This window comes from Malurus melanocephalus, unplaced genomic scaffold (assembly GCF_030028575.1).
Source record: "Malurus melanocephalus ecotype Western Australia unplaced genomic scaffold, MMel_1.1 scaffold_174, whole genome shotgun sequence".
NCBI classification, from domain to species: domain Eukaryota; kingdom Metazoa; phylum Chordata; class Aves; order Passeriformes; family Maluridae; genus Malurus; species Malurus melanocephalus.
Window position 1 is genome coordinate 580,496 of NW_026623406.1, and position 23,310 is coordinate 603,805.

Consider the following 23,310-nt stretch of genomic DNA (forward strand, 5'->3'; position numbering starts at 1 on the left):
AATTCCTAGAAGCTGGGGGGCAGAAGGGCCCATAACCCCTGGTCAATGCCCACGGTCTGCCCAGGCTGCAGCAAACACCAACGGCAGCCCCCACTATTCAAAGCTTTTTCCCTGCCCTCAGAAGACAAAGCCTCCATCCCTTGTTCACTTTTGCCTTCTCCCAAGGGATCCCTCCACTCCTGCTTCAATTCCTTTTCCCCTTTTGAATGTTTGCACTTGCATCAACATTGCAGAGGAGATCATTGAAGCCACAGGTCCCATTATTGGAGGAACAGCACAAAGCTTTGAGCACACCCAGCCACTCGGCACTTAGAGACTTGCAGTAGCCAGTTAGCTCAGCACACAGGATAGCAATGTCGTTCACCCTGTTAAATAAATAATGAAAAAAAAAGCAGAGGGTCAGCTTTGCCACTCATGCATGCCATCAGGTCAGCGATTTTCTAAGGGACCCCAGCCTTGGCTCTTCTTTCTTCATATCCCAAGACAGCCAATATATGGCTACTGGCTTCTTTACCCTCACCTAAAAAATTTACTTTCTCAGTAGAACCATGAAAGCTCTGCCTCTCACCTGTCTGGATCGTGGTGTCCCACACACACGTGCATTAGGGCATTACAGACGAARCTGTAGCGGTTGGCTGGGTTTTCATTCAGGCTCTTGCCCAGGTTGGTGTATGTAAAGTTATGTGCAGAAGGATTTTCAATAGTGTCAATCATGAACTCTGGTTCCCACAGCATGTTGGAGTCAGATGGCTCAACATTGCAATAAATTGTGTTTTTCACCTTGGAGCAGAAGTCACTAAACAAGACAGAGAAGAGATTAGGTACACAAAAAACTAAGTGGCCACTGATCTCTGGTGAGCAAAGACAAACCTTCTCTTGGCAAAAACATGTTGAAACTCAAGATCACTGTGTACCAATAAAGACTCCCATTTGTTATTTTCTATTCATTCCTTTCTGTGTTTGCGTTCAAAGACATGTTGAACATTCAGTTTATTTTTCATACCAGCCAGAACTTTACAAAATTTCTATCAGTACTCCACTTCTGTGGGGAGGAGATTCAGTTCCTTATAGGTAAATCATTCCAAACCTCTGTTAATTTATCCACTCACACTCCTTTGGACCTAAATCCTCTACATGCTTTTTTGGAGTTCTTCTGACGTGGGTGCCCTCAGAGAAGGTTCTGGAGAACCACCTTTAAGATGAACTGCTCAGTCATCAGCTTAACAAGAACGAAACTGGCTACATCTGTCCTCCAGGAATGGGGTAGGTACACACCAGTGGAGGTGCAAAGGACTAGTGAAGGCAATTTACCAAAAGATGATGATTTAAGAGTCAAGATTATCCACTGAGTCATTGAGAGGATCTCGGGCAATCCCATCAAGCAAGATCAAAAGCAATGTTTAAGTCAAGGTACTACAGCAGGCAGTACCCACTGCGTCTCAGCTGCATCAGACTCACCTGAAGAGCTCCCCAAATTTACTCTTGAGGTGACTGCAGGAGGTATACAGGTCATAGAGATAGGCCAGGATACAGCGCTCTGCTGAGGAGCCATCYGAGCGGTTCATGCCATGTTTCACTACCCCACACAGACTGTAGAGAGACAAAAAAAGTGAGCTGAACCCTCAGGTATCAATTATCTGCCTTTTAGGAAGGACACAGATGTCCCTGCCCCTTAAGAATCCCCAAAATATGCTTTCTGACACAGAGTGAGGGGAAGATGCCCTTACCCTTCAAAGACCTGAGCCATCTGGTCCTGGTTCAGTATAAGGCAGGAGTGGTAGTGCCGCAGCACAGCCACGATGCACAGGCACAAGCTGGTGGTATAGCTGCCAACAAGGTCGGAGGATTTCAACAGCAGTTCTGCCTCCACCACGCTCAGTTCATTCAGCAACTGCACCCAATGACAGAAAAACCCTTCAACAGCCACAGGGGTAAGGTATGGTCAGAAAGGGAGGAGGCAYACCAAACCAACAGCCTATAGGACCTGCCAGGAAAGGCACTGMCAGGCACTTTCTGCTTAGGGATGTACCCCAGAACAGTTAGTACAGTTTCAGGCAGTACAAGGGGCTGTCAGGGCTTGGGTATCAGAGGCTGATTGGGATATGGCCACAGGCAGTATCAAGCAGCTTGTTTGGTAGTTCTATCCTGCATAAATCTCACTCTGATATCCTTTCCAGGCTAACAGCCACAATTCCTTCAGCTAGGCTTCAAGAGACACCTGGTACAGACTGCAGAAACAGCAACAGGATTTTACAGAATCCAGAAGGCAGCTTGAGCTGCCATGTGCCAAGGAATTTTCCAGGGAGCGAGGTGGGAAGGATGCCAGGGACAGGCAATCCCCTTCTTGCTCAGAACAAGGCCCTGCTGYAACCAGGGATAGAGATGAAATGCAAGTTCTCTGGAGACAAGCCCAAAGCCTTTGGAAGAATAATCCTCAGAACAGAACACACATGATTATCTGCCACAAACAACCTATTCCTTACAGCTGCAGCCCAGAAGCATCACAGTGACCATCTAACCTGACCATCTCCATGACACAGGTCATGGGTCACCAATGATGACCACAGCACGACAACTATCACAACACAAATCTGCTGCCTGTCAGGTGGATGAATCCCTCCCCAGGAAACACCTGAGCACACTGCCCTTACCTGGATGGCAAAGTCGATAAGACCACTGATATTGAGTGAATACTCCATCAAGTCAAATATGAACTGCACATGCTGTACCAGAGGCAGGTGGTATGACATTCCCAAAGCAAAGCTGGTGATCTGTTCCAAGACATTACGAGATACCTGCAAGTGCGAGACAACAAACAGTACTATCTCTGTTCCAGAGGTCCCTCAGCAGGCTCATCTCATTTTTTCCCTCTAGGAGGTGGGTCTCAGTAACACAAAGAAACACAGACAGGGCCCAAGAAGGATAGCACTCCTGAAAATTTCATACCTGAGATGTGACTTGGTGCTGATCAAAGTGAGAAAGGTGCTGGAACTTTGCAAAGATATCTTCAGCTGTTGGGAATGCTTCTGGCTTGCTCTTTTTCCTCTTCTGGCCTTCCTCTCCACCTACCAAAGTTGGAAAAATCAGAAAACAGTATTAGGCTACTTTCCTCACCAGAGGATTAAACATCAGCCATCAGCTTCTGCCAGTCCCTCAGCAAGATCAGCCTATCATGCAGCATAGGCAAAAGGCCKGAATCTTAGACATTAAGTTGAKAAGAACCACCATGAATTRAAAAAAAAAAAAAMMAACCTGTTGAGGAAAGAATCCATAACCTAAGAATGACAGTACAGCTAACATCTAGCTTACCCCCAGTGAAAGTACTCTTTGGAGTACCCTTCTGTCCTGATTTAGAGATATGTCTATTCCCTGATGAGAACAGGCATTCTTGACTGGAGATACTCAGCCACAAAAGTTTCAGAGCACTCCAYCTTTTAAAGCATCATCTTTCTACCACATTTCAAGTTGCCTTTCAGGTATCAGACTAAGAAAGAAAAATTGTAGCCAGAATTCTCAGCAGCTGAACATCAGAGGCTTTCTGTTRACTTTAACCCAGCTACCCAAACTTYCTATCCTCTGCATTTAGCATGTGCCTGAAATGTAACAGCACGAGACATTTAGTGAAGTGTGCCAAATATGCACTGCAAAGTATTTTTTGCTTCTTGGGCAAAGATCTAAATACAAGAATAAATAAAATTAAATCTGAAAAGCCAGGGTCTCAGTCTGAACTCAATTCCATTCTGAAGACAAGTGCAATGAAACAGATACTGTCAACAGGAACCAAATGYCTTACTTGCTCGTTAATCTCTTTGAAAACAGAGCACCATTCCAGACTCTCATTCACTAGTACCTCTTATCAGACATTGCAGATTATATAACATCTTCACTGTGAGACTCCAGACAAGGGAATCACACAACTGGAAAGATGCTCTTACTTCAGAAAGGAGTGATTCAAGCTCTACTAACCTGTCTCTGCAGTACTCTTTCTATTTAAGACTTTTAGAATGTCTTTGGTTATTTTCTTGATTGTATGTCGAGCATCGTCCCGTTGTTTTCCAACCCCAAAAAGAACYACCAGCCTTTGGTTACACTCATGACTGCATGACTCCTCCTGGGGAACCGAAAGAGACAACTGCATTAGCAACTACAAGGCTGAATGCTTTAATCTTGTTTCACATCTGGATCTCTGAAAGAAAAAGGAAAGCTTCATCTCAGAAGCTTCTCTGAGAGTAAGCAAGGAGCCATCCAGAAAAGCAGGAGAGCTCCTTATGCAGCAGGGAGACACAGCAGCCTCATAACCAGTGCACAAGGCAGCAACAGGGGTGCAGCTATGAGCAGATCTYGTACCTGAGGAATAGGGAAGTGTGTTGCATACTGGATGTGCCGAGGCTGGTCATACAGGGATGCTAGCATTCCTTCCACAGACTTATCCTTCAGCAGAGCTTTTGCTTCCTTTTCAGGATCTGGCTTTTCAGGGGAAGGGCTGGCTTTAGATTCACAATGCATTGGTGGAGAAAACATCTGGGAGACATAAGAACAAGAAAATGTAGTTAAAACATATGCACAGGGAACAGTAAAGACTGCTGAAGGAAAGCACATCTGCTCAGGTCTAAAAAAGAGCAGGGAAAGGGAGGGTTGGAGAAACATCCAGTTCTTACGGCAACAACCAAGGCAATGTGCTAAGAGACTATTCCCATTTCTCCTTCTGGTCCATGTTGTATACTGAGTTAAACACAACAGTAATAAATTCATGGCTTAAAATTTTGGAAACAACTCCTTCCACAGAAAAAGTGAGGGTTCTTGGAAAGCATATAGCTTTACATCACACGTGCCTGACATGTACCTTGAAAGGTCATAAATGGCTGCATAAATGTAAGTACTTGGAATTTTCAAGCATTACAAGTTAATTTAGTTACTAAGTACTTTCAAGTGTTCTGCTACCATGAACTATGCCCACAAATATGAGGAACTGTAAACCTCAAGAAGTACTGAAGGCCACAGAGGAGGATGAAAGCAGACCAGTTTTCTCCCAGGATCAAAAAAACCTCTGCAACTCATCACTCTCAAACTTGGGCCATCATGATCAGTTATTTCACAGCCACTTCCAACCCTGCTMAAACCCTGGGCTGACAGTAGCCAGAGCATAGAGATCACACAAATAACTGGCACTCACTCTACTCTGATGAACACCAACCTACATAAATAGGTTACACGGACCTTTCACAGTGCCAACTGCCTTACAACCCAGCCACTTCCAGCCGAGATGCACATGCTGCTCCTGGGCCCACCACAACACACTGACCCTACTTACTGAGTATCAGGTAGGAAATGATGGAACATACCGAAAAGTCTGTCTTTTCCATGTCATCAAACAGCATGCTGGGGTTATGGTCAATGTCCATAGGCTCTGAAAGACCTGTGTCCTGGGAAAAGACAGAGCAGCTTTACTCTCAGTGATCCATCAGGGAACAAGAGAGTGTTTGTTGACAACATCATTGATGTCTATGTTGGGCAGWGACAGCAATATGCCACCACATCCATAGTGCCAGGCAAGCTGGAGCCTGATACACCTCAAACATCGTGGTCAGGCCTCACACAGCACCTCATGATATGCTGCCCYGTTTCAAGCCAAGCAAGATTTTTCTATCTACCATTTTACAACCTGCAGGTCCTTTCAGTCACTTAGAACAACCTTAAACTGAAATACTAAGGAAATAGGTTGGGGRAAGGAAGAGCAGGAGTCAGTGCTACATCCTCCAGCAGATAATAACAAGGAGGTTGCTAAGCTGGTAAAAAAAGGCAACTACAACACACAGATGTACAGGAGGGCTATGGTGCTCGTGCTCTCACCTCCAGCTTGATGCCACTGCTTCCCTCTGTCTCCTTCCTGTCATGCTCCTCAGCAGGGTCATCGAAGGGTGAGGGAGGGCGAGGCCCATGAGAATCCATGGCAAGATCACCCCGGGAGATGAGTGTGCACATGTAGATGTTGTGAGAGAAGACATCGTGTCGGATTAGCTCACAGAACAGCARCACCAGGTTAAAGAACTCCACCTTCTCATTTTCCTTTCCAGGATCAGCTGAAAGGACAACACAGTCTGTCAGGGCTATCAGAGTAGTTCTGCACCACTATAAACAACAGCAGCCACCTAATCTAGGGCAAGGAAAGCATTTCCTGAGATGTCAATACAGCGACTGATACACACTTCTGACATTACAGTAGGGACTAAAAGCAGAAAGTCCAGTTTCAAAAATTAGTCAGTAAGTCAAAAGCTCTCAAGTGTCACAGCCCAGAGGCACGGGACTTTAGCCTGGAAGTGCTATTCCTGGGTGTACAAACAGTTGCCTGCATCATTCAAACCTGTTATCCTATCCCCCTTARCCTGTCTGCAGAACTTCCATTGACAGCTAGAGAGAGCTCTGTCACTAGTTAAAAACCTCTCTAGCTTTCAGCCTGAAATAATTCCTAATTAAGCTAAACTCATTAATTGTTGGTCAATGCTCTGTTAACAGAAGTGTTTCTGCATTATCTTTCTGTCAGCTGGCCCGGTAAGTTGCTTTTCCTCTCTCCAAGGTAAGCTCTCGATTGCAAGGAAGCAAGAGAGGGAATTTAGATACAACCAATACCTACACACAAGAGAACTGCACACAAATTCAAAGTTTACAAGAGAGGGAAAGCTAGAAACTGAGATCACAAGTTATTTACATACTTAGCATAGGAGCTTGAGTGTCAAGGAACTGCATAAGGACATCCTGAAAGACAGGAGCACTGGCTGCTGACAGGGAGCCTGAGGAGATGGAGCCYTTCTCATCCACGACTTCAGAGTCCCCACATCTCTGCAGAAACAGAAAAAAGCACTGACTGCTGACACAGAGGAGAATCTTCCTATCCTATACAAATCTCAAAAAAGAAGTCTTCAAGAAAATGTTTCTATTCTGCTCTTAYAGGCAAGCGACCACACAGCTTTCTGTAAGCTACTTCAGTCTCCAAGTATGTCAGYGCTTYTGCACTGCAATCAGCTGGCCTCAAATGTATCCAAGAAATGGGATATGCAGCATCCCACAGGCTCATCTATGACCTACATTGGGTCAGATGGAGCAAATGCCATAATTAGCAGCACCAGTGACAAGAGGCACTGTGCTGATCAGCCTTTGCCTGTTGGTGTAATCGGAGTTAGGTAACCTCAGCTCTCCTTTACTGCTCCCAGACTTCCAAGAATAAGGRCATACCTCAGCCTCGATCTCTGCTTGACGTTTCTCCAGGAGTTTGGCCACGACCATGGCCCTGTGGCGCCCAGAGCGTTTGTAGCTGACAGCCCACTCGCACAGCAAGGCCACCACAGCATCATCATCTGGGGAGATCTGGGGAGATGGAAGCACCAGTGAGAACCTGAGCCAACAGAAGATTTGAGCAAATCAGCCAGTCTACTTCTAGTAGAGCACAGGCTGAAGACTGCTATGATCCCCTCCTCCTAACAGGGAGATGTCAAGCTAGAGCCCTCCTGCTTTGACTCCATTTTGCAACATGAAGTCCACAGCCCCTGACAAATCTCCAGACTAACTCTSCTTCAGAAAATCATCTCCCTTCCAGCAGCACATCATAGAGTGCTCATCACAGCACTGAGTGAAACATAACTTCTTAACACCCTCATCCAAAGTATTTGAACAGCCAGTCCTGCAGCTCCCTTGTAGGAACCAATGCAGTACTGGATGCACTATGGTCCTACACACCACAAATACACCACCTCCCAGACTAAGAGGARCCTGAACTGTGAGCTCTCAGGAATCAGCAGCCAGCCCTGAATGTGACCATGCTAGTAAGTCCTTAGCACTAATCTGGTATCCAGACGGTCTTTCATCAGTGAATTCTCTCAAGCTTACATGTATTTGTTAGACTTTCTGGAGCACAGAACCCCCCTTCTCACTTTAGTAYCTTCCTAACAAGGCTGCATGAAATCCTTTTCAATGGAGACCATGTCTCTTGGCCAAAGGCCACTACCTAGTCAGCTCTCTGCAGACACAGGACAGTAACACTGGGATATAAACAAGAACACAGCCACATCCAAGACCAGGCCCAGCAGCAACATCCCAGAGCACCTCATGACTGTCTTTGGTTGGACCCAGCCCAAATATCCTGTTATACAAGGAATCCAAAGAGTTGCTGAAGTCAGATCTTTCAAAGCTGTGACTGTCCAGAACTTCTAAGGTATGCAAGACACGGCCAATAGTGAAACCTAGAAGAGAACAGAGAAGAGAAATGTGTATTTGGCACCTGGTACARCAGACTCTAGAACAACACCWGATGTGCTGCCAAGGTCAGAAGGGCCTATACCTAATATCAAGACCAGCTCCAAAASGAAGAAAAGATGGGTTGTAGCTGTAGGTGATTCTCTTCTAAGTRGAACAGAGGGTTTGGACCCTTTATCCAAATGCTGAATGGACCCTTTTCTAAGGGAAGTCTGATGCATTCCTGGGGTCCAGGTTAAAGACACGAAATCAAGAAACTCCCTAGCCTGGTACAGCCCACTGACTATTACCCATTACTGGTCTCCCACACAGGAGGGGATGAAGTGGCAAGTGTAGTTCAAAGATGATCAAAAGGGACTTCAGGACCTTGGGACCATTAGCAMGGGATTCTAGAACACAGGTTATTTTCACTTCTSTCCTTCCAGYTACAGGCAATGACRYTGGRAGAAACAGATGGGCCCAGYTTATTAATCCACAGCTCCATGGAAGGTGCTACTACCAAAATACTGGGGTTTTCTGACAAAGGGACTGCCTACCCATCACTGAACAAGGAACTGGCTGGACAGTCACATCTGGAGGGCAGTGGCCAAAGGCTGAGAGTCCCAATGGACATCAGTGACAAGTGGTGACATAGACACACATCAAGTGCACCCTCAGCAAGTCTGTAGATGACAACAAGCTGCGTGATTTGGCTGACACTCCTGAAGGATGGATGACATCCAGAGGGACCTGAAGAAGCTCGAGCAGTGGCCCATGGAAATCCCACAGAGTTCAAAAAGGCCAAGGACAAGGTGCTGCACCTGGGTTGGGGTGACCCCCAATATCACCCCAGGATGTGAGATGAACACATGGAGAACAGCCCTGCAGAGAAAGATTTGGGGGTGCTGCTGGAGGAGAGGATGGACATGACCCAGCCATGTGCACTCACAGCCCAGAAAGCCCCAAGGGTGTCCTGGGCTGCAGCAAAAGCCCCGTGGGCAACAGGGGAGGGAGGAGATTCTGCCCCTCTGCTCCACTCTGTGAGAYCCCACCAGCAGAGCTGCCTCAGCTCTGGGGTCCCAGCACAGCAAGGACAGGGAGCTGTTGGARCAAGTCCAGAGGAAGCCACCAAGGTGATCAGAATGTTGGAACACCTGTCCTAYGAGGAAAGGCTGAAAGAGTTGGGATTGTTCACCCTGAAGGAAAGGCTCCAGGGTGACCAAACTCTGACATTTGACACTAAGGACAGCTTACAAGAAAGCCTGAGAGAAACGTTTTACAAGGGCAGGACAAAGAGGAATGGCTTTAAACTTAAAGAGGATAGATGTTAGGAAAAAATTCTTCCCTGTGAAGGTGGTGAGGCACTGGGACAGGCTGCCCAGAGAAGTTGTGGATGTCCCATTCCTGGAAGTGTTCAAGATCAGGCTGGATGGGCCCTGAGCAAGCAAGTCTAGAAGAAAAGTGTCTCTGCCYATGGCAGGGGAATTGAGACTACTTGATTTTTAATGACCTTTCCAATCCAGACCATTCTGTGATTCCATGAGAATTTTCTGCAAGCTCATTGCTTGGGCTCATTGCCCAAGGAAAGCTGTACCAGTCAGGCAAGGGTCCACCTAGCTTAATATCCTCATTCTCACTGTAGCCAACAGCAGGTTTTAGGGGAAAGCATCAGGGCATGGCACATAAACGAGTATAGTTCCCYGATACRTATTTCCAGCTTCCAGAAATATAAACTCCCCTATACCTGGAGAAACAGACCCATGTAAGATTTTGCACTGGAAAGAAAAAAAGCCATGTCTTACTGCTGATAGTAAATACAAACAGTAGCAAATAGGAAAAACTCAAAAAGAATAGCCAGACAGAAATTTTGGAGAGTAGCACAGGGATCAGGGTGAGAGAAACTTTAACCTACAGCAAGTTACCTGCTGTGGTTTCTTGGCACTTGTCAAATGACCAGCGAACCTCCACAGCCTGGCCACGTTCCTTTATCTGYTGCTCAATTTCACGCAGCTTCGCCCGAACCTAAAAACAATGGATTTGTGTAAACACACAAAAGGATGCCTTAGAAGTCCTGTGAACAAAATTATCAGGAAACCAAGAAGTTGACAGCAATTCTACTTAAGGTTAGATTCTGCCCATCTTCCAAGGACATCATTGTCTGGCTTAYAGCAGAATGGGAGCAACTTAATTCCTTGGGAGTGAGATAGCACCTCCAGCTCCGCTTATCACACAACATGAAAAGAAAATTCTGAAAGAGCTAAGATACAGCTATTATCCAAACCACAAGAGCTCCCTTTTCTAAAGGCTGCTCACCTGCTGTGTAAAGGCTGAATTCCCCCCTGGCATGGGCAGGTTGGATGGGGCTATAGGCAGGTGGTCCAATGGAGAGCCAGTCTTTATCCTGCTATCAGTCAAGGAATAATGCCACACAAGGGCACTYGGGCAACACAAAATTATACTCTGCAACAGACAGAAAAGTCAGTATCATTGAGCAAATTAAGGTSAAAACAGTTCAGTTACATGATTTTGTGCAGAACTAACCACTACTTCATCTTACTGCCCAGGCATTCATTACCCTGTATACAACATATTTTCTATTATTTACTATTTGGCTGGGTTTTTTATTTTAGTTTCTAAGCTCTGAAATACCCTTTGGATCATACAAACTCACACCTCCAACACACAATCCAACCCTTGTGGTCCAAAAGCAGCATTTACATTAGTGACTTACAGCTATCATCAAGAATAAAGTCTGAGAAGAAATATGAGGTAACAGACCCAAACTAATGATACCATACTGTCTAATAATCACAAGCATGATTATAATAATAACAACATCATGCTATACGCATTCTCATTCTTTTATGATCTTGTATGCTCACATAAACACAGACAACACTGAACAATTCCTGTGATATTCCCCTACAGCCTCTGGCTCACAAGGACATTTTAGACACTCAAACCGAAGAATCCCCTTATCTTGAGAACATTGCAGCAAAGGTTAATTATGTACACTCTTASAAATGCACCTGTTTCCACTGAGACATACTAAAGATCAGACCATCATTAACCAATGTCAACATTTTAAGCAGGTTGTTTTCGAATTCCAAATCAGCCAAACYTCTGAGCTATTTTCCCTAAAGTAAGCTCCCCAAACACAAGATTTTTTATACTAAAGGTATGTTTTATCACATAGAAAATATAAAAAAAATCTCTCTAAGCTTCTTCAACAGAAAGCAAACTAACACTTAATAAGAATGCAAAGGGGTTATAAAAAACGCTACATTCCTYTCTTGACCTTGCAGAAAGATCCTTACTTCTAGCCAACTGTATTATAGGAATTTTCTCTCTCTTTTTTTTCTGAGAGCTGGCTGGCTGCTTCTTGATTCTGTAAGGGCTCCATCTCAGGTTTCTCTCTTGAGCAGCAGGCTCCCARTCTTTGTCCTCTCTTCCTCTCCAGCTCCTGCTCCATCCTGTACTCTCTGCAACCTTCTGCTTTCCCCCGGAAGGAACWATCTCCACTCCTTCTGCATGAACCCACCTGACCTAGTCACTCTCCTCTTGAAGGAGAAAAACACAGTCATGAATGAATGCACACACTAAACAGAACTCACCTATCTCTTTCTGACACAAGGACAGTAAGGACTGAACCCCACAGAGTCACACTAGCACCTGCTCATCAAACATCTATCCATAAGGCTTTGGCAACCTTGCCCTTTTACTGCAATGCAAGGTTTAATCAATCTCATCTATAAAGGTTATAAGTTTAGAGTAACTCCTTTTCAAAGCCTGCTGCCACTCCTAAACCATTAAATTCYTCCATAAAGTAGGAAGGGTTGTTTCTTGTGTGTGCAGTTTGGCTGTGARGTTTTTTTTGTTCTGTGGGAACTTCTTTTCTGATGAGGGGATGTTTGTTTTAAAGAGYTGACAAAATTACAAAGCACTTTCAYTGYCGGCCTAATTTCCTTTCCWGGAAKAYAACYTGCTATTGACAYACRCMATGGGAAATAACCCTTTCTTTCTTTCTGATCACTTCTTTTGTAAAGCAAGGCACCTGTGAGCAGAGCAAAACACTCTTTTGAAACCCATTTTTGTTATGCAAGTCAGTCAAGGGCATTGCTGCAGCACGGATRTCTGACACAAAAGCTCTGTAACACATCAGCAAAGATAATCATGSTTTGATATTTCTGTAGTCAAGAAGCTGCTGACTCAGACTGTAGTGGTTTTCCTGTGATGGCACATAATGGAAATTGTCCYTGTTGACCCCAAAATCACCATCACTTAAACCTACCTGAAGGATGCAGCTGAGCCCATACACCACTGGCCGGTGCTGGGGGCACAACAATAAATCACTGAAAGGGCTGGGAGGAGGATTCCCTGCAGCTGGCTGAGGGGTGGGAGTTGAAGGAAGAGCATTGCCTGTCTGTGCAGACAGGATGTGTGGTGGGTGCCCACCAGCACCATCCAGCTGCATTGCAAGCCTGCGGGTGCAGAAGTAGGCCAGACGTCTGGACAGGTACGCAGACTGCACAAACTCTCCAGAGTACTGCAGGGAAGATGGAGGGAGGGGGAAACATCCTTGTCACAAGAAATCAAGAAAAAACCCCGACCTTCCCAAGGTACTACACTATGTGACACTGCCTTGAGGAGGCAGCCATTTTTATTTTACAGAGAGCTTCTTAGCTCATGGATCACCCACTGGCTACTAAGCATCAGAAAACCCTTGAAATGCTCTCTGGCAATAATTTCACATATAAAAGTGTGCCCACACCCAGACTTCTCAAGGCTTCATAGGTTTGCCCAGAGTCTGTTGCAACAGAAAGAAAGGAAAAAGCCATTTCATTGTACCGGTGCACAATGAATACAACCATCACAGCTCTGACACAGGCAGGGATTACCAAATCTAGTGTAGGGAAACAAGGTAAAGGAGAAAAATAAAAGAGAATAGAGCAGGACTGAAAAGATATTCTTGCATGAGCTAAGGATTCTCAGAGGGACACTCCTTGGTGTTCTTGGTGCAAAATAACTCATTATCCCCTTAGGCAATAGGAAGGGGACAGACAAAGCAGAAGTCAGCATTCTCCCAAATCAAGCTGAGTGCGTATTTCTCACCCGCAGCAGCAAAGGAAGGAGCATTTTCAGAAATTCATCTTCTCCTGATCGTATCTTCTCAAAGCACTCAAGGACCCATGTCAGGAACTCATGCCGGTCCAGCATGCCATCCTGCACACAGACAGAAGCAGAGCAAATGGATGAAAGTTGAAATAACCTCCACTAAGGTAAGGCAAAGCAGCAGCAGCTTGCTTTCAAACAGCGGAAATAACTCTGTTAAGTTTTCAAGTTCTGTGCTACCCTATTACTGAGCTCAAAACTGAATCTAGTCCTAGTGGTCTCTTCACAGAAAGAGARTATTTTGCAGAAATAAATCCTTTGGCACCCACTCCCCTCACCCTCCACTGCCACACACCCACCCAGCAGCCCCTGCCAGTCCCTCACCTGGAACATGAACATAGCCAGTTTCTCATTGTAGTCCCACTGCTTCAAAGCCTGTTCCACCTCTTGGGGCATTGGTCCTGATGGTGAACCACAGCCTTGCCCTGGGAGCTGTCTGTAGAACTCYGCAATTTTCTGCAGCTGCTCTGACAGGTACTTGGTGATGATCTGGGTCCATTCTGGAGAAAACAGATTAGTAGTGAGCACTGTGGCAAACAGGAGCAGGATAGAACCAGGATAGAAACCCAAAGAAACCAGAACACAGCCAAGGAACTCTCCTAGACCACAGCAATCTGGGACAGGCCAGGACACAAAGAATGTTGGATTTGGTAATGCTTAATGAAATTGGAAACATAGACAGGGAGCAACATACCAAAATTCTCKAGGAAATGTACATACTTACTTGGGAAGTAACTAATCAGTCATGACTAAATTGTAGCATTTACAATCTTTTTATGGTAAGAAAAATACAGGTTATGCAGCAGAGAAGCTCAGTAAAATTTAAAAGGGAGAAAAAAGACACAGGCTCCCAGGAAGTATTTATGGCTGCTGAGACTTATTTTTCAGTGTAGACTCACAGGTGGGCCTGTTGTTCAGACAGTTACACAYGTCAGAACCCAAGGACTTATCAGCAGGAAACAAGTTTATATAGATTTCCAGGCTACCTCTTACTAACCAAGGCTGAGAAGGAAACACCTGCAACAGGCAAATCCAGTGCTTCACAAGAAGTGCTTACCAATGAAGGGATCAATGACATGACGCTTTTTCACCTTTGTTTCCGTGATGGCAGCRTAATAGGCACAAGTCATTTTGATGAGCCATGCTGCTCTCATTACTGGAACAGTGTATTTTGCCAAATAACCAAAGACCTCTTCCTTCTTGCTAAAGATGGGCACCTGTAACAGAATGGACAGAGAGAACTGAACCAAGAACTTAGCATAGGAACTGAAGCAGCTAAAGCAGCTATACCTACTGCAGGCATGGAAAAGGTATAAAGGAAACAAAGCAACCTCAAAAAAACCTACTGCCAAAATTCACCTGTGGTCAGAAAGCAGAACCAGAGTTGCATTTCAGTATAAACAGAAACAAAAAAAATTGAAAGAAGACAGAAAATATAACTAAATCACTGTAAACCCACACCCTGAATCTTGCAAAACCTCTTGTCCTCCAGAGAGCAGGTAAAGAACTATGAAAGACACAAACTAAGGACTGAGTCAGAAATACAAAGTATCTGCTGAAGACAGGGTTTTCCTTCTTGTATATAAAACAAAGTGGCTACAAAGGTCTTGTAATATAAATACCCAACAGAAGACCGTGAGAAACAGGGAATCGAGTACCACAGTAGGAAGGCATTCATTAATCCAAGATACAACATAGGAGGATACCAGTGAAATCATCAGACTGTAAGCCTATAAACCAGGAAGTAATAACAGATCACAGGAAAAAGTACAGCTGTGGGGCTAATTTCCATGCAATACTCTGGAGAGCAAAAGTATGTGTGTTTTCACAGAGGAATGAGAAAAAAAAAACCCACAAAAAAACGGCCCATTTGGTAGGTATCTTCAAGTCCCTGAACCACTGACAGTTCATTTACCTGCTATGTTTCCTACATTCTTCCCAATTACTCTCTGATACCTCAAAGACAGACTACTTGGCTACTGACAGCTGTTCTTTCACATCTAAGTTCATGAAATGTGATGGAGCTTATTGCAGAAAAACTGGGGCAAACCTTGAAGGGTTCAAGCTTTCACCATGACCTCAGGAAACTGACAGCCAAAATGCAAAGAAGATTAAGTTTATAAAGAGTCAGATGCTGGGAAAATCTGATTGTTTTATTTGCCCCCCAGGAGTGACAGACCATTTCGCAACTGGGAGTTATGTTTTTCCACAATGCATATGAGATTCCCAAGTTCCTTGTTTATAGGTCTTCCATGAGAGAGTTATCTCCCTTGCTATTAGGCCTGATAAAATGCCAGAGTAAGACCCTTCTTTCATACTCCATAGAATTCTACAAGGAAAACATCTACCCTTAGACCCCAGGGCACAGAAATACTATAGCCTGATTGAAACCAAGGGAGAGCACACATACTCWCCTCGGTGGAAAAACAGAAACTTGTCACTACCAAGAAGTCTGGGAAGTCACTTAGGTGATTATTTTCAGTAATTCTCACTATTACTTTYAAGAACTTGAAAACCCCCCCCACAGTAGAAATGTCCTAATCAACAGACCAAAGGCAACAGTGGCAGCTCTTCTGAAAAACAACCGAACCTTAAATTAAATCAGTCTTGCTTTACAGGCCAAAAAAGTAAAGCTGAACACACCTCCAAACAACAGACAAGAGACCAGTTCTCTAAGTGTGCATGACTACAGGCAGGGCACCACAAATCCTAAATCTGCTCTTCAAGCTGAAAGCTTCACAAGATGTATAGACAAGAAACTTCTCTAAAYAGTAAGAACCTTCAGAAACCCTCCATAAACAAGCACAGATTAAATTYTCTGTCCTGCCAGGCCACCTCTCCTGTAACATACCTTCTTAGCAAGATGAGTGAGAGGCTTAGTTCCAGCCAGATCTGTGAACCAGTTGTTTATGGCACTCTGAGAACGTGCTGTCACCAGCCAAAAGTTATCTTTCTGATTGACCTGGGGTTTCCGTCTCCCCGTGTCAGGCAGGGTGTTGCAYCTCAGCTTTTCTGCAATAATACTGCTAAAATTTGAGCTGATCTGAAAAAGAAGAAAAAAGAGGATTAATTACATTTCAGAGGTCAAAGACCTGTTCAGTATGCTTTAAACTTCATTTATCATTTCTACCATAAGTCTCACCAGTATCAACCTCTGAAACAGAAAAAACCTTCTAATAACTCTTTTGTTATACTTGCAGACATGAATGCTTCTAGGCAATTCATACAATAACCAAGAAGAGACTCAAGCTGAGATGGACACAACACTTCAAAAATACTTGTCAAACCATACAGAAGGCTTCTCGGACAGAAGCATGCCAAGCAAAACAAATATCCTGTGCTTATTGAYTGCCTTCCAACTCAGGTCATTACTATTTGTTTTGTCAGGAAGTCAACGTCTTGATTTCAGAGACTGGGAAAATGGAGTTGAAGCCTGTTATATAACTCCCATTTTTGAACTTCCAGATGTTTCAAGAAATCGTACTTTTCTTTTACCATACCCATCATGTAACCAATAGGAAGTTTCCTTCTAGTATTATGGCCTTATGCTTTAATTGCAGAATACAGGGAGTCCTACATGCTGGTTTAAGGAAGATTGAAGATACAGACCTGCCCCTAAGATGCAATGAGAAAGACAGGRACCCGCTCTCTCAGAGGTGGGACACAGCTCTAAACGAATGCAGAACTTAGTTTTTACAGAAACAGAGTCAAGTCCTAAAACACTCATACAAAAGGGTAAGATCCCCTCGTTCTCGACACAGGAAARAAATGAGACCCAGGACTATTCAGGACCCAGCAGCCTGCCCTGCCAAACCCGCCCCTCGACCGTCGGGACGTCTCTCACCTTCGCCGGATTAAAATTGACATTTTTGGCACTGCCATGCTCGTCCCCAGAGACYGCCGGCTGGTTATTGAAGCCTTGCTTGACATTCAGCGCAGTCAGCTCATCCTGCGGGGGGAAGGACGGTGAGCTGGGCCCGGCACGGCCCCTCCGCGCCCACTGCCGCAGCCTGTCCCCACCGCGGGGGCTGTGCGATGCAAGGCCCGGCTGCTCCCCCGACCTCCCCCAGCCCTCGCTGCCAGGCACCGCCCAGGGCAGTGCTGGGACACCAGGACTGCGGCTCCYCCGGCCCGGCCAGCGCCCCCCAASCCCGGGGAACCCGGCGGGACGGGGCCCCCTCGCGCAGTCCCCGACCCCCGCGCCGCTAACCCGGCGCTTCCTCAGTTCCGGCCCCGGCACGGCGGTCCCGCACCCCRGGTCCCCCTAACACGCCCGACCCCCGCACCTCCTTCTGTTTGGGGTCCTGCGGGTACACGTCGGGCGGGCCGAGACGCGGGCGCTTGAGCGGGCGGTGCTCGTAGCTGAGGACGCCGAAGGCCGCCATGGCGGGCCGGCCAGGCGGGGGCGGCCGGGCCACAACAAGGGCCGCCGGGGCGGCCCGCGCCTGCGCGCTGAGCGCTGCGCCGGGGCAGGTGGGCGCCGCCGAAGACGGGCGAAGRAGAACGGAGAGCCCCGAAAGTCACCGGAGATGCCCGACTGTTGGCGAAGAGTCACGAAAAGTGCCGGAGAGACCCGAGCACTGCTGAGGTTGGACCGAGGAATCACGAAGATCACCGAGCGCAAGCGGAGAGTTCCGAAAGTAGMCGGAGAGACCCGAGCATGCCCGAAGCAGGCACGAAGGAGGACAAAAACACCTGAAGTGCCGCAGGGGAGTTCCGAGCAATGCCGGGAGGGCCCGAGCCGGCGCCGAGCRGAGACGGAAAGTGTCGAAGAGTGACGGGGCAGCCCGAGGGGAGCGAGCGCGCCCCCCGGCGGAGGCGCAGCGCCGGTGGCGTGTCCGGGCGGGGTCCCGTGACACCCCCATCGCCCCCAGCCCCGGCTGTCCCCGGCCCGACACTGGGGCACCCCCGGACCCCCGGCCTCAACACCCCCGCTGCGGCCAGCACCGCACCGGCCCCAGTTCCCGTGCACATCGGCCGGACTGTCACACACACACAGCCCCGCTGTGACTCCCTCCGAGTGCCTCAGTGCCATTCAGTGCTGCCCAGCTCTCAGCGATCAAGCCGGATTGCGAGTTGGGATTCCCATCCCAGCCATACTCCTGGGGGCAGCCCAGTGGCGGTGATCCCTGCAGCTTGGCATGGGGAGCCATGGAAATATGCCAGGATGAACTGGGGGGATCCAAAMGGGTTGAGCCACGGGACCGGAGCAGGAAAGGTGATGCAGTCCCAGTGGGATGAGCCATGGGGTGCCAGATAGGATGAGCTGTGGGGTTCYAGAGGGATGAGCCATGGGATCCACTGGAGTGAGCCATGGGGCCCCACTGGGGTGAGCTGTGGTCCCGTCAATGCGGCCCACGGAGCAGCACGTAGAGTAGGCCCCAGTGCAGGCAATGTCGTGGGACAGGAAGTCTGGTGCGGAAGCCGGCAGCCCTGTGCGAGGCTGTTCACACGCGTCCCTGTCAGCTCCCCCATGGCGGCTCCTGGCACCTTCCTCGTACCTGTCCTCCTCCTCTTCCTCTGTGGGCCGGACCCCTGCCCCGCTGCTGCCCAAAGCCACTCAGGTAAGGGGGCACATGGGAAGGCCACGGGCCCCTTTTGCGGGTGGGTCTGGGGGATGGAGCTCCCCAGTGATGGCAGGCGCGGAGGGCAGGATGTGGGGCTGCGTGGGCTGGTGCGCTGTTGTGGCGCACACCAGATACCCTGTGACCCCCAATGCGCCCCAGAACCTGCGGTACCTGTATGGCCGCTTGCAGTGGGGCTGCCAGGAGGGTCAGGCTGTACCAAGGAGCTCTTTGGTGGTTGTCCTTGTTCCCACCGCAGTGCTGGAGCATTTCTGACCCCACCAGCATCCTGGCTACTAGTCCTGCAATGCTCCTGCCCCATCACTCTACTGGCAGATCCCGTTGGTCTGTGCTACGTGTGGGTGCTGGCCAGGATGGCGGTCAGCAGATCTGTGCCAGCTGCCCTTTCCTTTCTGRTCACCTCAGTACTGCTGTGCACAGGAAGCGATCGGGAGATGGAGGCTTCTCTTTCCACATGGCACCCTCATGCCAGCCATTGTTTTCTGAGAAAAAATCCTTRCCTGACTGTCAGTAAAACAACAGCTTCCAGAGGAAATGTAGCCCCTCTGTATCCCTGGACCACCCGGGCTGACRGAAAGGTGCCCTCCATCTCCATGTGTGGAAACAGCCTGTGCCCTCCACTGTGTTACATTACAACCCARGAAAGCTCAGCTCTGGCTTTCTCCTTGCCTGCAGTGCTGGCTGATGAGTTTGTTTGGTTCACACAGAGAGAGGCTCATAGGGATGTACAGGGACCTGGCATGTGCCATGTCTCTCCGGTGCACCCCTGGGCCCTGGCACAGCCACCCGCCACTGTGATGCCCAGCAGTGTCTGTTGCTTGCAGGGGTGGAGTGTATCTTCTTCAAYGAGGAGTACATGACCTGCATGTGGGGGAGCAGAGAAACAGTCACCGTCAACTACTCCCTCTACTACTGGTAGGTGCCCCTGCCCCACGGCCAGTCCTATAGCAGAGTGCCCAGCTGTGGGTCCTTGCACAGGGGGTCTACTGCCAGCATTGCTGGTCCCAGCATCAGGCTGCTCCTCCTCCCTGAGCCCAAAGTGGGCAGGCTCTGTCTCCAGGAGCAGGATGGAATGTGCTGGGGAGAGGGGTCCTGGTGAGGGCTGGGGCATGCGAGGCCTTGGGGAGCCCTGGTAACACATTGCGGCACAGGTATAAGAATGCATCTGAGAAGGTGGAGTGCAAGCACTACCTGCAGAACCAGGGTGTCAGGATCGGCTGCTACTTCAACAAGAGYGAGCTCATCCAGTTCCAGCCTTTCCATGTCCTCGTCAATGCCAGTGTTGGCGGCAAGACCCTGGAGATTCCCAGCAAGCGCATGGAGCTGCAGGACCAGGGTACGGATTGGTGGGGAGGACCCCCTTTCTCCTGCAGGGCTGTGAATCCTCGGGGCTGCCCCATCAGCTCCCAGCTGGCAGCAGGGCCTCTGGGGCATGGGGCCAGCCCTCACTGGGCATCACCTGTCCTTTGCAGTGAAACCAGGGGTGCCCATCAACCTGACCATGAGCAACATGAGCAACAATCAGCTGCAGCTCACCTGGGCCACCCCGTACTCCAGACCCAACTGCCTGGAGCATGCCGTCAAGTACAAGAGCAACAAGGACACCAGCTGGACGGTGAGAGCCCTGGGCACAGCACCCTTATGGCTATGCCTGGGGGTGAGTTGTGCCCCAGGCTCCATGGTGGTCCCAGCCAGTAGCACACAGTTCATGTCTCTGCAGGAGCTCTCGGTGAATGGATATGTGTTCTCCTTACCCAGCGTGGACTATGAGAAGTACTACACCTTCTACGTGCGCAGCAAGATCAACCAGTTCTGTGGCAAGACCCAGCTCTGGAGTGAGTGGAGCGTTCCTGTTGTCTGGGGCAGCAACTCCAGCAGCAAAGGTATGTTTTGAGGGCTGCAGTGGGATGGGATGGACTGGAACACGGCAGGGCTCAGCAGCTGAGGGACGGCCAAGCAAATAGAAAATGGCCTGAGGCAGCAGCTGTAGGGGCAAGCCCCATCTGGATACATGGGATGCAGGCAGCAGCATCCTTTGTACTTCTGGAGGCAAAATATACCSCACGAGTGGGACCTGCTGGCTTTTGCCAGGGTTTCTTAGCACTGGTGGGCAYAGCTGGGCAAGGACAGGGTTACCAGCCAGTTACGGTGACAGGATGGCAGGGCCTGGGAACAGGCCCCTTCTCCATCCTCTGTTCCCAGCTGAACCCTGCCATGGCCACCTGCAGGGTCACCCCACTGCCATGGTGATGTGCTGTCTTGGGGTCAGTGTCACCCTGGCTTTTTCCAGGCACGGTGGAGGAACAGCTGCACTGGTTTGGGATCCACACAATCTTGGTTCCTATTGCCTCCTGCCTCCTCCTGCTGGTCCTTGTCATCCTGCTGGTGCGCATGGAAAGGTGAGTGTGGGGACCTGACTGGGGGCAGCAGCACTGGGACACTTTCCCTCTGACACACGTCTCCTGCACAGGGTATGGGTCATCCTGATGCCCCGAATTCCCAATCCCAGCAAGAATTTTGATGAGCTGTTCATTACACACAACGGCAACTTCCAGGTAAGGTGCTGCAGGCAACTCTGCCCTGGGCTCTCCCTGTCATGCGGGGTTGGGGCTGGGCTGGGTGGCAGCTCCTCTCACCCTGCTCTGCTCCCTGGAGGAATGGGCTGGAGTCCCCAAAGATGTCGTGGAGAGCTTCAAGCCCAACTACAGTGAGAACATCTGCTATGTGACTGAGCTGCCACCCAAGGACAGCCACGAGCCCACCTGGGACAGCAGCAACCACCCACCACCTCCAATGCCAACTGCCCCCAGCGAGCACAGCCCCTACAAGAACAGCTATGGGAGAGTGTGACACAATCCTGCAGCCCTGCAGCCCCCTGCTCCACAGCTTTGCTGCCCAAACCTTACTGCTCTGCAGGCCCCGCTCCCTGCTCCTGCCATGCCTCTGCCAAATGCCCTGGATCCCTGGTCTTGCTTCCTGCCAGCTCCCTGCTCCGAGTGCCCACAGGCACATCCAGGGACATGTCCTGGCGATCAACAGGCAGGTGCCACTGGCCAGCTGGTAGCAACACAGGGGTAGAGAGTCCCAGGAGGGCCAAGTGTGGAAAAATAATGGAAGACGGGCAAGGAAGATTGTAAACATGCTCAAGTGGCTTGCGGCTGATGTAGAAAAACACATACACCATACTCATAGTTGTTTAGCCTTGTGTGTTCAGTAAGTAGAACTGTATTTAGATAACACAAGTCTGTGACAGACTTAGTGGCACCTTATTTAACATGCTTGAGATTCCAGTCCTGCTGTAGGAAAGATCAAATCACAGTGGTAAACCACGACTCCACAGATCCTTGATAGACAGGCAAAAACAGCAGGTTCAGTGATCACCTAGGGTGGATCAAGCTCCACAGTGCCTGCATCTCTGCTTATGTGCTTCTGCCTGGGTGCTGCTTGGAGGATCCTCCATTTGGCGAGGCAATAAAAATAAATTTCATCTTTGCCTTGTATTCATGTTTTGTGGTTGTTCCTGTGTCCTGCCTGGCTCACACAGCAAGCCACTGTGCCACACTGGCACGCCTGGCAGTTCCCCCAAGGCCTTGCTGCTCCTTTCCCATGGCAGTAAAGTTCTGCCCACCAGGGGCTTGGCCAGGGTTGTCCTGTGGGGTTGGGGGGAAGTGCCAGTGGAGACCCAAATCCTGAACACCATCCCAGGCTCACAGTGGCAGCATGTTCATCAATCAACATCAAGCACAGGGATGTGTCCCCTCCTGGCTGTCCCACAGTGCTCTCTGCACACCAGGGTGATGTGCTGAGGCCTCATGGGGCAGTGGGCTTGGCTCAGGGCTCTCCAACCACTGCCAGGGCCATCTGCAGCCCCCAGTCACTGCCATTGTCCCTGCAGATGACCAGACCTTTCCAGCCAATGTGGACTAGTGCTCTGCAGCGGCTCTTAAAGAAAATGAGATTCAATTACATTGGAGATCAAGTCCAACCTCTGTTCCAACACTACCATGTCAACCACATCATGGCACTGAGTGCTACCTCCAGTCTTAAACACCTCCAGGGACTGTGATTCCACCACCTACCTGTGCAGTCTAATCCAATGTCTAATCACYCCATTCTGGGAAGAAATTCCTCCTGATGTCCAGCCTTAATCCCTCCTGGCAGACGGACATAAAACCACATATTCCATTCTATCACAGCTTGTTTGGGAGAAGAGTGGGACCCGGACAGCCGGGCCCTGGGACAGTTGGACTCTGGTGCAGCCGGACCTTTGGACAGCCGGGCCCTGGCAGAGCTGGACCCTGGCACAGCCAGGCTCTGGTGCAGCTGG

General features: G+C 48.8%; 2 protein-coding genes across 3 annotated transcripts in view; one reads left to right on the forward strand and one right to left on the reverse strand.

Moving 5' to 3' along the window:
- Positions 1–17,849, reverse strand: part of MED12 (mediator complex subunit 12) — a 34,930-nt gene extending 17,081 nt beyond the window's left edge. For both annotated transcript variants that reach the window (XM_057372610.1, XM_057372609.1), the window contains exons 1-22: positions 17,685–17,849; positions 17,243–17,347; positions 16,250–16,441; positions 14,456–14,615; positions 13,723–13,898; positions 13,339–13,449; positions 12,518–12,772; positions 10,540–10,686; positions 10,149–10,248; positions 8,098–8,234; positions 7,231–7,362; positions 6,711–6,837; positions 5,851–6,080; positions 5,343–5,423; positions 4,348–4,521; positions 3,967–4,111; positions 2,947–3,065; positions 2,652–2,795; positions 1,728–1,891; positions 1,459–1,590; positions 569–796; positions 221–365 (exon numbers count right to left, since the gene is read on the reverse strand). In XM_057372610.1, the coding sequence (XP_057228593.1) occupies positions 221–365; positions 569–796; positions 1,459–1,590; positions 1,728–1,891; positions 2,652–2,795; positions 2,947–3,065; positions 3,967–4,111; positions 4,348–4,521; positions 5,343–5,423; positions 5,851–6,080; positions 6,711–6,837; positions 7,231–7,362; positions 8,098–8,234; positions 10,149–10,248; positions 10,540–10,686; positions 12,518–12,772; positions 13,339–13,449; positions 13,723–13,898; positions 14,456–14,615; positions 16,250–16,441; positions 17,243–17,347; positions 17,685–17,783 (3,303 nt within the window). In that variant the 5' untranslated portion in view covers positions 17,784–17,849. The remainder of the gene's footprint in view (positions 1–220; positions 366–568; positions 797–1,458; positions 1,591–1,727; positions 1,892–2,651; positions 2,796–2,946; positions 3,066–3,966; positions 4,112–4,347; positions 4,522–5,342; positions 5,424–5,850; positions 6,081–6,710; positions 6,838–7,230; positions 7,363–8,097; positions 8,235–10,148; positions 10,249–10,539; positions 10,687–12,517; positions 12,773–13,338; positions 13,450–13,722; positions 13,899–14,455; positions 14,616–16,249; positions 16,442–17,242; positions 17,348–17,684) is intronic.
- A 424-nt stretch (positions 17,850–18,273) lies between these two features.
- On the forward strand, positions 18,274–22,483 carry IL2RG (interleukin 2 receptor subunit gamma). Its single transcript, XM_057372611.1, has 8 exons — positions 18,274–18,962; positions 19,808–19,898; positions 20,135–20,319; positions 20,456–20,598; positions 20,704–20,866; positions 21,274–21,382; positions 21,454–21,538; positions 21,639–22,483. Exons 1-8 carry the CDS (start codon positions 18,683–18,685, stop codon positions 21,831–21,833), a joined length of 1,251 nt encoding a protein of 416 aa, XP_057228594.1. The 5' UTR covers positions 18,274–18,682; the 3' UTR covers positions 21,834–22,483.
- The last annotated feature ends 827 nt before the right edge of the window (positions 22,484–23,310 follow it).